We start from the raw sequence: 13,823 nt of genomic DNA on the forward strand, positions 1-13,823 counted from the left end.
GACTGATAACTAATTACTGTGTGTGTGTAGAACATATATACTTTCACTTTATTTTATTACTTAAATAATTTATTTTTGTTACAGATGTTTCTCCTTTTCTCCCCATTGACACCCTCCTCCTGTGCCCGCCCCTAGCATTGTTGTCTATGTTTATTGGTTATGCTTATATGCATAAGTTCTTTGGTTTATCTCTTCTGCTCCCCCCCACACACCATCCTCTGAAGTTTGCCAGTCTGAACCCTGCTTCTATGTCTCTGGGTCTGTTTTGTTCATCACCTTATTTTGTTCATTATATTCTACAAATAAGTGAGATCATGTGATAGTTGTCTTTCTCTGACTAACTACTGCAATGGCCACTTTCTCAGCACTGGTGAAATTAACTGTTGAGCTTAGTGGCAGCCAGGCAGACCTCTGCTTGATGCTAACAGTGTTTCCTGATTTTTCAGTAGCCAGTCCTCATCCTGGCCCTGGTAAGAAACTCAAGAAGAAACTTTTGAAACTTAAAGGTTAGATGGGGCTTGACCTCTGCTGGGCAGCCCCCAGCTGTAGGAGTTCTCCTGCTGAGCAGAGATGACTGCAGATTTGAGAGAGGCCATGGCCCTGGCCCCTTGGGCCCCAGCGACAGTGAAAAAGGAGGAGGAAGAGGAGGAGAACTTCCTAGGTCAGGCATCCAGCCAGCAAATGCATTCTGAAGACGTCAAAGTCTGGGCCCCTGGAGAGGATCCTCAGAGAGGCCTTGGTGTAACAGAACAGGAGGAAAAGGTAAATTGTGGTCTGGGAGGAATGAGGGAGGAGAGGCCTAAAGGTCTCAGGTGGTTTCAGGGGGGCACTGTCCCTCTGCTTCCACACCTAGAGTCTTGTTTCTTAGCTCGGGCTCTGGCCTTTAGTCCTTTGGAATATAATAGGAACATTCTCTTCTGATTGATTTGACATTTAGTACTGTATAACTCAGTGGTTCTCAAACTTTGCTACACAGAATTACCTGGCAAGCTTTTGATAAAATTGTGATTCCCACGCCATACCTCATTCCAGTTAAATCAGTGTCTCTGGGGGTGGGACCCAGACTTTTGTAGTTTTTAAAACGGTTTAGGTGATTCCACTCAGGATTTGATCATTATAACCTGTGTTTCTTAAACTTGAACGTGCAGAGGAATCACTGCGGTGGGGTCTTATTAAAATGCAGTTCTGATTTAGAAGGTTGGGGGCATGGCCTGAGATGTAGCAGTCCTCACAAGCTCCCAGGTGGTGGTGATTCTTTTGAACTGCAGACCACACTTTGAGTAATGAGGCCATTCACTAAACTGTGGTCTTTGTGTTTTCAAACACACCTCTTATCATTGTTAGCCAGATGAGGTTTGCCAAAGCCTCTGTAGTAATATGCTCTCCTTTGATCTTTCAACCTCAGAAAATTCTCCTCTGGGCAGTCTCCCCGTGGGCCCTTTGCCTTGTCATGGCAGGGTAGGTTTGGATGCTAGACTGGGCAGTGAGGTGACAGCAGAGCAGCAGGGAAGAAAGTGGCGGCTTGCTTCTCTGCCGAACTGGGCTTGGGGATTGGGAGAGACTCTGGCTTCCTTGGCTTCCTGTTCTTATTTTTTTTAAAATGTTTGGGGCCTTGGCTGGGTGGCTCGGTTGGTTAGAGTCTCTTCCTATATACCAGAAAGGTCGCAGGATTGTTCCCCAGTTGGGGTGCATATGGGAGACAACCCATCAGTGTTTCTCTTACATCGATGTTTGTTTCTTTCAAAAATCAATAAAAACATATCCTCAGTTGAGGATTAAAAAAAAAAAAAGTTTGGCCCTGGCTGGTGTGACTCGGTCGGTTGGTTACAGGTTCATTTTCCAGACAGGGCACATACCTAGGTTGTGGGTTCTATCCCCAGTTGGGGTGTGTATGGGAGGCAACCAGTCAATGTATCTCTCTCTCTCTCTCCTCTTTCCTCCTCTCTTCCTCTCTCTCTTCCTCCTTCTCTAAAATCAGTTTTAAAAAAACAAAAGTTTGGGATTGATAGGGGGAAGATTGTTTGTTTTATGGTTGCCCGGAAAGCTGTCATCATACCTGACCACCCCACAGCCCCCACCCCAACCATCCTCTAGTAAACTCACCTGTGCCTGCCTGTCTGTAGGGTCAGAACATGTTCTGGGACATGGCGGTAGTCCTGAAAGCAACGCAGGAGGTGCCTGCTGCTTCAGCCCTTGGCAGCTACTCATTACCGGGGTGTCTGGCCAAGAGCGAGATACTGGAGACTCATGGGAACGTGACCTCTCTAGGTAAGTTTAGCCCCTGATTCACAGTGCTGAAAGATGCCTATGCATTTGTCCAAGGGAATGGCTTATTTTACATACAGTCTCAAGACACCAGACTAACACAGGTGAACTTCAAATTCATATTTTTAAAAAAATTTTTTTCTTTTCTTTATTGATTTTAGAGGGAGAGAGAGATAGAAACAGCGATGAGAGAGAACATCGATTGGCTGCCTCCTCATGCCCCACACTGGGGATTGGGCCCACAACCTGGGCATGTGCCCTGACCAGGAATCAAACTGACGACCTCTTGGTGTATGGGTTGATGCTCTCAATCACTGAGCCACACCGGCTGGGCCAAATTCACCTTTAATCACATTTATTTTTCAGCAGGTTTTATATCTGTTCCCACAAGGGTACATGTCCTCTTCACATACTTTGTGTTTAGCATAGGTTGATGAGCCTACAAGAAAGCTAGGCTCAACTTTGGTGGTGGTTTTGGAGATGTTCTGTTTTCCTAGATCTTTGTGCAAATTCTGGATGAGTCTGAGCAGTTGCATCAGCTGTAATGATGTTCAAAACTAGGCTCTCATGGAGGGTGCAGGCTTATCCCTTGGTTCTCGATGCTGGGACTCAGGACAGGGAAGTATGTTCTGTATGTCGAACTGTCAGTGGCTGAAGCTTGCCAGTCAAGTGACGCATAACAGGGTGAAGCAGGTTGTAGCCACGAGTCCTCTATTGTGGAAGCAGTCCCTGGATCACTGCCAAGGCCCCCTTTGGCACCCATTTTATGAGTCTGCCTGGTTCAGGGTGGAGTCTGCAGTTTGTGAACTCGCTCTCCTCCCTGGCCAGTTCCTCAGGCATCTGCCGACCAAGTCACTTTCTTAAACCAGTGTTGTGAGGAAGGCTAGGATCTCCACCTTTCATCTTCTTGTCTCTTTTTTCCTTACTCCCCAGATTCTCCGCAGCTTCTGTCCCCTGCTTTCTGCTTTTTCTGTTCCTTTCCCTCTGGTGCATTCCCTGGTGTGTCACTTTTTCTCTGTTTCCTTGCTTTATCAGTTATTCAGTCTTAACTCCCACAACTGCACGCATCCGCCAGGAATGGCCTCCATTTTCCTTCTCTGCCTCTCAAGACTGTTCCCAGCCAGACTCACTGTTCTGTGCTGCCAGCCACGTTCACAGCAGCAGGGCATAGTGGGGACACCAAGCTCTGAGAACAGAGACCTCGTGTAGTTGTTGCCCTGTCTCTGATAGTTTTATGGCAGTGAGCAAGTCTGTTCGCTCCTGGACCTCCATTTCCTGTTCTGTAAAGGGGGGCGCATTCATTCAGTAAATGCAGGGTGTGTTGGGGACTGGCTTTCTGTGTGCTAGGCAGGGCGATCAGTGCTGGGAATACCGCAGTGAGTAAGACACAGACTTGCCCTTTTTTAGCTCCTACTCAAGTGAAAGAGAAGTTTCATTTGGATGATAAAATCACGGACATGAAAGTACTTTGCAAATTTAGACATGTTACTGGTTTTTTTTGTTAATCCTCACCCACAGATATTTTTCCATTGATTTTTAGTTAGAATGGAAGAGAGGGAGGGAGGGAGGAAGAGAGAGAGAAAAAAACATCAATGTGAGAGACACATCAATTGGTTGCCTCCCGTACGACCCAGATGGGGATCAAACCTGCAACCCAGGTACATACCCTTGACCGGGAATCAAACCCATGACCCTTCAGTCCATGGGCCAATGCTCTAACCACTGAGAAAACTGGCCAGGGTGTTACCTGGGTTTTTAAAGTCTGAGAGAATTTATAGTTTTCTATATATTCATTAATGTTGAATTTATTAAAATCTACATTTAAAACCAAGTTTTTAAGCCTTTAAACATAACTTAATAACATTCAGATTTTTTTTTAATCTTCACCCAAGGATATTTTTCCATTGATTTTTTTCCAGATAGAGTGGGAGGGAGGGAGAGAGAGAAACATTGATGTGAGAGAGAGACATAGACTGGTTGCCACCTGCACAACCCTGACTGGGGCCAGGGATCAAGTCCACAACCAAGGCACATGCCCTTGACTGGGGATTGAACCCAAGACTCTGGCCCATGGGCCGACACTCTAATCCTGTGCAAAACTGGCTAGGGCAGCATTTCAGATTTTTCATTGTCACATACGAGGCTCTACTCTATCTCATACTCAGACTTCCCTTTCTGTGACACTGCCCTTATTATCTGAATGATTTAAAAAAAAATTTTTTTTTTTATTGATTTTAGAGAGAGAGGAAGGGAGAGGGAGAGAGAGATAGAAACACCAATGAGAGAAAACATTGATTGGCTGTCTCCTGCATGTCCCCCACTGGGGATTTGGCTCACAACCTGGGCATGTGCCCTGACCAGGAATCGAACCGGTGACCTCTTGGTGCATGGGTCGATGCGCAACCACTGAGCCCCACTGGCTGGGCTATCTGAATGATTTTGATGTAATCTCCTATTACCCTCATCTTAACCAGGCAACCAAACTGGGCTGTTTCCCTGCCCCCCATATTGCTTTGTCCCATCTCAACATCCCTGTCCTACCCACTCATTTCTGGTTGGAGAGTTGCCGTGGCCTGAGCTGGTAGGATGCTTTGTGGATGCTGGATTCCCCCGGCAGTTGCTGCATGATGCTGTTCACAGCTTTACTGCTCACTTCTGAGCTTATACCACCACTGGGAAGGCCTGCCTCCCACTGCTGCTGACCCTCATCCCACTGGCCTTATTTTAGAGTAATTTTCCTGAGCTTGATTTTACTCCCAAACACTTGATACGGGTTCACTCTGCTAGCTCTGGTGGAGTGTGGCCCTGGCTGCTTGGGTGCACATTGCAGGGTCCAGGGCAGTGGGAATCGAACTGGCGACCTCCTCATGTATGGGTCGACTCTCAACCACTGAGCCACAGGGGCCTGGCTCTTTTTTTTTTTTTTTTTTTTTAATTTTTTTATTATTTTTTAAAATTTCTTTTTCTTTATTGATTTTAGAGAGAGGGCGAGAGAGATAGAAACATCGATGAGAGAGAGCATCGATTGGCCACCTCCCGCATGCCCCCCCACTGGGGATTTGGCCCACAACCTGGGCATGTGCCCTGACTGGGAATCAAACTGACAACCTCTTGGTGCATAGGTCGATGCTCAACCACTGAACCACACCAGCTGGGCCTGGCTCCTTTTTTTTTGACGAAGGCCTTCTACAGACACTGAAGGCACATATTCCTCACTTTTATGGCTTTATGATCCTGTTCTTTTTAAATTCTTTTTCTTTCTTTTTTTTTTGTTAAATCTTTATTGTTGAATGTAGAATGTATTACAGATGTTCCACATTTTTCCCCCATTAACCCCCCCCCCACTCCCGCCCCACTCCCGCCTTTTCCCACACTATTGTCTGTGTCCATTGGTTATGCATAGAAGTTCTTTGGTTTATTTCTTCCCACCCCCCCCAACCCCTTTCCCTTTGAGGTTTGTCAGTCTAGCAATGTTAATTCTTTTTCTTTATTGATTTTAGAGAGAGAAGAAGGGAGAGAGATAGAAATATCAGTGAGAGAGAACATTGATTGGCCGCCTCCTGCATACCCTGCACTGGGGATTTGGTCTACAACCTGGGCATGTGCCCTATCTAGGAATCAAACTTGTGACCTCTTGGTGCATTGGCTGACACTCAACCACTGAGCCACACCAGCCAGGTGACCTTATTCTTTTTCTAGGTCAGAAAAAGCTGACATTTGTATTTGTTGTTTGTTGTTTCAGGTGCTGAGACCAAGAACCCACAATTATTGGTTCCAAAAACTGAAATATGTGACGAAGCAGAAAAAGCCTACATGATGTCAGGAAAAATCCAGACAGTTGACTCGCAAGGACCTGAGTTCGAAGAAGCCGATGAAAAAGGGAACATGTTAAAGAGGCAGAGAATAAAGAGCGAAAAGAACGATTTCAGGCAGATGACAGTGAAGGACTGTCACATACCTGAAAGCGTCAAAGAAGAGGAAGACCAGAAATGCCCGAAATTGGGAGAAAGATACAACCGTAATTCTGGCCCTGTTAAAAACCAGAAAAGCCAGCCTGGGCAGAAACCTTTCACTTGCGGTGTGTGTGGGAAAGGCTTCAGTCAGAGTGCAAACCTCGTAGTGCATCAGCGGATCCACACTGGGGAGAAGCCCTTCGAGTGTCATGAGTGTGGGAAGGCCTTCATTCAGAGTGCCAACCTCGTAGTGCATCAGCGGATCCACACTGGGCAGAAACCCTATGTATGTTCAAAATGTGGGAAAGCCTTCACTCAGAGTTCAAACCTGACTGTCCATCAAAGAATCCACTCCTTAGAAAAAACCTTTAAGTGCAGTGAATGTGAGAAAGCCTTCAGTTACAGCTCGCAGCTTGCTCGACACCAGAAAGTGCACATTACAGAAAAATGCTATGAATGTAATGAGTGTGGGAAGACATTTACTCGGAGCTCCAACCTCATTGTGCACCAGAGGATCCACACTGGGGAGAAGCCCTTTGCCTGTAATGACTGCGGCAAAGCCTTCACGCAGAGCGCCAATCTCACGGTGCATCAGCGAAGCCATACTGGTGAGAAGCCATATGAGTGTAAAGAGTGCGGGAAAGCCTTCAGCTGTTTTTCACACCTGATTGTGCACCAGAGAATCCACACTGCAGAGAAACCTTATGACTGCAGCGAGTGTGGAAAAGCCTTCAGTCAGCTCTCTTGCCTTATTGTGCACCAGAGGATTCACAGTGGAGATCTTCCATACGTGTGTAACGAGTGTGGGAAGGCCTTCACCTGCAGCTCGTACCTGCTCATTCATCAGAGAATCCATAATGGGGAGAAACCTTACACATGCAATGAGTGTGGCAAGGCCTTCAGGCAGAGGTCAAGCCTCACTGTGCACCAGAGAACCCACACTGGGGAGAAGCCCTATGAATGTGAGAAGTGTGGTTCAGCTTTCATTTCCAACTCACACCTCATGCGACACCACCGAACCCACCTCGTTGAGTAGCAAGTAAAGAGGAAGGCCTCCAGGCATTGATCATAACTGCTGCCCCCCTAAATTAGACACCTCTGCTGTGTTCTTCCTCCTTGGTAAAAATGAGGTCTGCTATGTCCTTAAAAATGACAGTTTTTAGGAATGCAGCACAAAACAAGCATTTCAGAGGTTAATTTAAAGAAAATGAAACTAAGCCCCTGCAGGCAAGGACTTTGCTTTTAACTGCCCCCTAAGTGGCAGTGTCTGAAATAGATTGTGGCTTTCTTAGAAATGGGTCAGACAAAGCTAAGGAATCAAGATCCCATTTGGGGAAAGGTATTTTTAAACTAAATTTTGTTTTTGAAAACTGACAGTTTCCTGAGCAGCAGGCAGGTTACTGGTATAAGTCTGCCTGGTGGAATTCTGGCGCTTTGAACCTTGTATACTAGTATTTTGAGTTCAGCAGTGACTAGTTAAGGAAACCACTTGGTAGCGATTCACCAATGACTCACCTATGAATATTTATAAGATGTCCATTCCCTAGGTAATTTAAACATTTCTTTTTTTGTAAACTATTAACTGTCTACCACTCCTAAAATGGACAGAAGTAGGAAAATGGCCGTTTCCCTCATTGGCTATACCTCATGAACCTTGGTATGGTAAACCCTGGTGAGTCTCTCCTGACTGTTCCCCAGTCTGCATGGCCAAGCACTTGAGTTTTGATGGAGACAGCACACGGGCCCCAAATGCTGCTGGGCTGTGTTCATTTGCTAAGATTAGCAACTCTCCAAATGGCCCGCAGTTGCCACTGCATCCCACTTCAGTGAGCTGCTCTTGACGGCCCCTTCCCAGATAGGGGAGTCAGAATAAGCTGGCCTGGAGCACGCGCACTCCCTCCACTCGGCCCCGGCAGCGGCGCCATTTAGTGTCATTCTCACTGGATGGTCTTTAGAAGAAAGAAACGGAGCCCTTCTAATTCTGAGAGGACCAAAGAGGGAAAGGAAAGGAGAGGGAGGAGCAGAGTGGGATTGCTGAGGTCTTAATTGTTTTGGAGAAGTTCAAAGGTATTAGAATATGAAAACTTTTAGAAGGATGAAGAAACTGGCTAAGGTAAGATACCTTTGTTACCACTGAGCCTTTACTCCTGGGAAATTATTTATAAAACTATGCAATAGGTAGAGTTATGTAATATTGCCTTGTATTTATATAGAACTTTATTCTTTGTGTACTTTTATGTATGGCATCCTGATACCCAGCACTTATCTCATGCTTTTACATAGACCATTACCTTAATCCTTACAACACTGGAAGAGGTGTTTGCTCATTTACCTTCGAGTGGTCTTTTAAAGCAAGGCCACGTAGCAAGTGACAGCCGATACTCAAATTCAAGACCGAAGTCCAGATTCTCTTTGTTCTGCCATGCTGCTTGTCCAGCCACCTGTCATCCCCACCCAGATCTGTGGAGAGCCTGAGAAAGGAGTGTGCAGTCTCATTTTTAGGTATGGGAAGTGACAGATTTTGGGGTGTGCCTTAGGCAGTGTGACCAGCAAGCAGCAAATCTAAGACCGGAATTTAAGTCTCCTGATTTCTGGGTCTGTCCACCACCACCCTCTCAACGTGCAAGAGCATTCATCGTAAATGCCACACCTGGCAATAAGCAGTTTGGTGCATGCACGGTTGTCTTGTCTCTGCGAGACTAAATGTTAATCATGGTGGTGTATGGTTCACAGAGTGCTTTCACATACAGGAGGCATATGCAAGAAAGCTTATTCATTTTGTCTTTTTTCCTCCTCCAACTGCAGTCTTGCATCAGAGCAACTTCTTTTCCCAGTGCCACTCTAAATCCTGGACACAATCACAGGAAATCAGTAGGATTCAAAAGTAAGAATAAAAAATGCTCAAGCCCTCCCTGACCCTGACAGTGGCTGTTTGTCCCCCTGTCGGGGGGTGGAGAGACCTAGAGATAACACCACATGTCTCTGCTGAGATTAGGAGAAAGTTAGGGTCCCCCTTACCCCAGCATGATAGGACGCTCAAAGAAGAAGAGCAGGTGTGAAGATTTGGGATAAATCTCTGACCTTGACCTACCAAGAGGCCAACAGCGGACTTTCCTGGAAGATACCACCTGGGATTTAGGAGCATTAGGACAGGTAAACTGTTTTAGCTTCGCATTGTATATTCATCCTCATAATTGAATACCCAGTCAGATCATTGTAATTTCCTGGCAAAAGATTTTCGTTCATCATTAGTTTGGAAAAGCCACCCAGGTGATTGTGACATAAAGCTAGATTTGGGAATCAGTGACCCAACCTTGCAGTAAAGCACTAGTTTTCAGCCTTGGCTGTATGTGAGAATCACTTAGGGCTCTCTAAAAAATTTCCTATTCCTAGGCCCCGGTGTTTTGAAAACTCGGGAGGGGATCCATTGTGCAACTGAGGTGTAACGAGCCACTGCAATCCAATGAAGCCTGCAGGCCAAGATGTGTGTGACCCAAGGGGGAGGGGACAAGGATCTGGAGGTACAGAGTATTCTAAGTGGTTTCAGCAAAACAGGACGTTAACTGCATTGGCTGTCCTGGGGTGTCCTTCTGTTGTATTAAACCTTGGCTATTAAGATTCTATGACCTAACTTACATTGTATTCTAAGTGGATGTATCAAATATTTATATGAGCAGACCAAATTTTATGTAACATGCATTTATGTTCCTCATTCATCAAGATGACTTTATACATTTCTGCTTGTATTTTATTTCCAGATCTGAGATTTTACAAACCTGCACCCAGGTTCAGGACTCATCTTGCACAAATCACACGAGCCTAGTAGATTACTAGACAGATGAAATCCTTTCCCAACTAATACTTCTCCCTCCCAGTTTAATTCTAGCCCTAAAATAAGTTGCCACCCACCATTTCCTGTATAGTTTCTGATAGGGGAGGAGTGATGATCGTTAGCGTTGGCTTCAGTTAGGAGTCAGCTTTCTTCTTTGGCTGGTCTTGCTAGAAGTGGATGGGAGCTTTGAAGCCTCATTTTCTTTAGTTGCCAAGAGCTTGTCAGACTTGTAGCTGTCAAAGAGCCAGGCCTAGAGATGGGCATTAAGGGTGGAGCAAGGAAACCTGTCCTCACTCTTAAATGAGACCAACAAATGTATATTAAGTGGAGCACAGTGAGGTGAAAGTGACCATGAAATCGGATGTGTGCTTTGGCAGCAGCGGGGAGACACTTCATCAACACATGCATGCTCAAACACAAATGGCCATGAGCTCCTCCGGGCCCAGGAAGAGTTGTGTTTGGGCAAAGCTGATCCTTCCTCTGTGCTCTGGAGCCTGTCTCTTTCTTGCCTAGGCAGTTGTCCTCTCCCTTCTCCACTTGTCCCTCCATCCAGTGTGCCTAACCTTTCTGGGGTCACAGCCCCTTTGGGAATCTGATGGAGGTTGTGGATCTTCTGCCAACATGCAGATGGCACATTGTTTTGTGCTCATGTTAGGGACGTATAGGCTCCCTGAGGCCCGTCCATGGATCCCCTAGGGCCTAAAGTCTTGCCTGGGAATGCACTACTCATCACCAGTGACAAGATAAAAATGAGGTTGAGAGTGTGAATCGTGCTTCTGGCTTCCCTGTCAACTCGTGTCATTATCCAGCACCCAGACCAGGGCTGCAGGAGGTATTCCCGGCCGCCTAGGTACCATACGTTCATTATAAAAATATCAGCCCTGGCCGGTTTGGCTGAGTGGTTAGAGCGTTGGCCTGCGGTCCAGAGAGACCCGGGTTCAGTTCCCACTAAGGGCACGTACCTCGGTTGCAGTTTGTCCCCGGCCCTGGTTGGTCGTGTGAGTGGCAGCCACTCAATGTGTCCCTTTCACGTCGATGTTTCTCTCTCTCTCCCTCCCACTCTATCTGAACAAAAAAATGGAAAAATATGTCCTCGGTTGAGAATAAATATATATATATATATTTATCATGCACTCTCTGCGCAAACGTGGTCCTAGATTCTGGGTACCAGAGCAAACAAGATCTACCAAGCCCTCTTCTCATCTTTTATGGGAAACTGGGTCCCTTTACATGATTTACTAAGCCCTTCATAGTCTCTTTTCAGACTCCTCTCTCTACACCCTCCATACCTCTTCCTGCAGCCTGGAGGCACGTGCTTGCCCTTCTGTGACCTTGGCTCCCACTGGCCTAGAGCCTGATCCTCACCACCACTCCGCCCAGCTTGCCTGCTTAGCTACTTAGGTTTCTTTAAAGGCTTGGTTTGAGCCCCATCTCTGGGAAACCTCTGATTGCCCTATGGCCAAGAGCATATTTAGAAATGTAGAAGAGCATGACATGATATGCATCCAGAGTTTATTACTTTATGCTTTAAAATGAGAAAAATCTGGATTCAAAATTGTGTACATAATAGAGTTTTCTTATAATGATACATATACTAGTAAAAAGCATATGGATGAGATTACCTGAAAGAAATATAAGAAAATATTTTAAGTGGTTAAGTGGCATTTTCACAGCCATACAGGTGATAAATTGCAGAGCTTAGGCTCCAACCCAGGTCCTATGAATAATAGAATTATGGGTGATTAAAAGTTTTTTTAAAAAAGAATTTCCATATTTCCTATAAGGAGCAAGAATTTTATAATCAGGAAAAATAAATTATTTATTATATTTACATACTTAGTTTTTATTGTATTAACTAAGAAAAGTATCTCGGTTCCCATTTTGTAAGGGGTGGGATGCACCCTGCCCTTTCTTTCTCCTTCCCTCTTCCACTTCTCTGCCTCTGACAATGTCACGTCTGATAACTCTTGAATTCTGTTCTGTAGCCATAGTTAGTCTTTTTTATACCCTGTTGATTTGTTCCAAAAGTTGAAAATAAACAGTCTGAATGTCATTGTGACCACGTAAAGGTTCACGGCAGATCTGAGCAGCTAACTATGATTGTATTTCCTCTTTGGAACAGCATTTTGCGTTTACTGAAGTTTCTCCTTGCCCTCTTTCCCCCTTGTGCTTCTTGCCTTTACCACATGGTTTTCTCAAATTCTCCATCCAGTCACTCGGTTGAGTCCCCCTTTTCCTGTGTATTTCCCTTCCCGAGTCCTGCAGCCTCCCACGCGAGTCAGTCCTTGGTGGGTTTCCCACCTTCACTTCTGCTGTCACACTCGGCTCTGTTGTGTCCTGAATTTTATATCTTCCCCTTTCTTCACTTACCTCCTCGCTTTGCTGCAGCACATCTGAAAGTCACTTGGCCAAGAAAGAGTATGTAGAAGGCACAGTTGTTGAATGCCTATCCCAAGCTCCCTGCCCTCACACTTGATTGGTAGTTTGACTGGCTCTGGAATTCTAGATGGAAAAATCTCAGAAGTTTGTGGATGTCTGAATCCAGTCTGATTCTTATTTCTTTGACAATCACTAAAGAGTATGTGTATTACAATGATCTGTTGTCCCATGCCAGTGCCCAAAGCTTCCAGTCTCCTCTTCTAGTGTTCTTCCTACTGTTCTCTGGGGAATTTCTCAGTGCAGTGACTCAGGTACTACTTCTGAAAATTGTCTTCTTATGTTATTTATGGGACAGTTCCTCCTTTCCATGCTTTTTTCCCCCCCTGTTTTTACTCTCTCGAATTCCTGTCAATCAAATCTTGGACATTCTGGATTGATCCTCAGCTACTTTCTCTGTTCCATTTTCTTGTCTTATGCCATTTGCGGGGAGAGTACCTTGATTATTTTTCAACCTTTCTGGTGAATTTTTTATTTTGGCAGTAATTAGTTTAATTTCTAAGAGCCTTGTTTTGTTCCTTTTTGTAGCATACTCTCTTCATTTTAGAGACACCTCTCAAATCTGAGTATTCTAATTAAAGAGTTTTTAAATTTTTTTCTTTATTGACTTTGGAGAGAGGGTGACGGAGAGAGAGAGAGAGAGACATCGATGAGAGAGGACATCAGTTGTCTGCCTCCTGCATGCCCCTTACTGGGGATGTGGCCCTCAACCTGGGCATGTGCACTGACCGGGAATCGAACCGGTGACCTCTTGGTGCATGCGATGATGCTCAACCACTGAGTCAACCACTGAGCCAACCACCAGCTGGGCTGGAAGAGTTTTCTTAGAAGTCTCTTCTGTCACCTGGATTATCTCACCCCCTTCATGCTCTGCCCCTGAGTCCTTTTTCTCTTTATCTTATTCACTGTCTCTGGAGACTTTCCTCAAATTCTTACTGATACAATTGGCACCTCTCTGTGAGTGGGATGTGCTTGGTAAGGGGCTTCCCTCTAAAGTGATTGGTGGGGAGCAAGCTGTTTCCCAAAACCTCTGAGTGCCGGAATGCAGAGATCTGTCTGGGCCTCTTAGCTTCTGTAGCAAAAGGTTCTCTGATGTCTGGAGATTGGATGCTGTAAGTACCCCTTTAGGAGCGGGAGAGAAGCGAAGCCTAGACTGTTGTAGCCACACTCCCCTCTCCCCATTGTATTTGGGGTTTCCAAGTCCCCTGTGGGGGGTTGGCAGGGTACATCAATTCCCTCCTCCAGTTATATTGCCCTGGGCAAGTGTTCCAAGCTGGCACTCCCTCCCGCAGCTTTGCTTCATTTCCTCCCTTCTAGATTCGCTTGCCCTACCCTAC

General features: G+C 45.6%; 1 protein-coding gene across 1 annotated transcript; it reads left to right on the forward strand.

Moving 5' to 3' along the window:
* Positions 1–451: 451 nt before the first annotated feature.
* On the forward strand, positions 452–8,860 carry ZNF35 (zinc finger protein 35). The gene is made up of 3 exons (XM_036266881.1): positions 452–762; positions 2,124–2,268; positions 6,008–8,860. Exons 1-3 carry the CDS (start codon positions 571–573, stop codon positions 7,252–7,254), a joined length of 1,584 nt encoding a protein of 527 aa, XP_036122774.1. The 5' UTR covers positions 452–570; the 3' UTR covers positions 7,255–8,860.
* The last annotated feature ends 4,963 nt before the right edge of the window (positions 8,861–13,823 follow it).

The sequence above is a fragment of the Molossus molossus genome, unplaced genomic scaffold (assembly GCF_014108415.1).
Source record: "Molossus molossus isolate mMolMol1 unplaced genomic scaffold, mMolMol1.p scaffold_m16_p_18, whole genome shotgun sequence".
Taxonomy (NCBI): domain Eukaryota; kingdom Metazoa; phylum Chordata; class Mammalia; order Chiroptera; family Molossidae; genus Molossus; species Molossus molossus.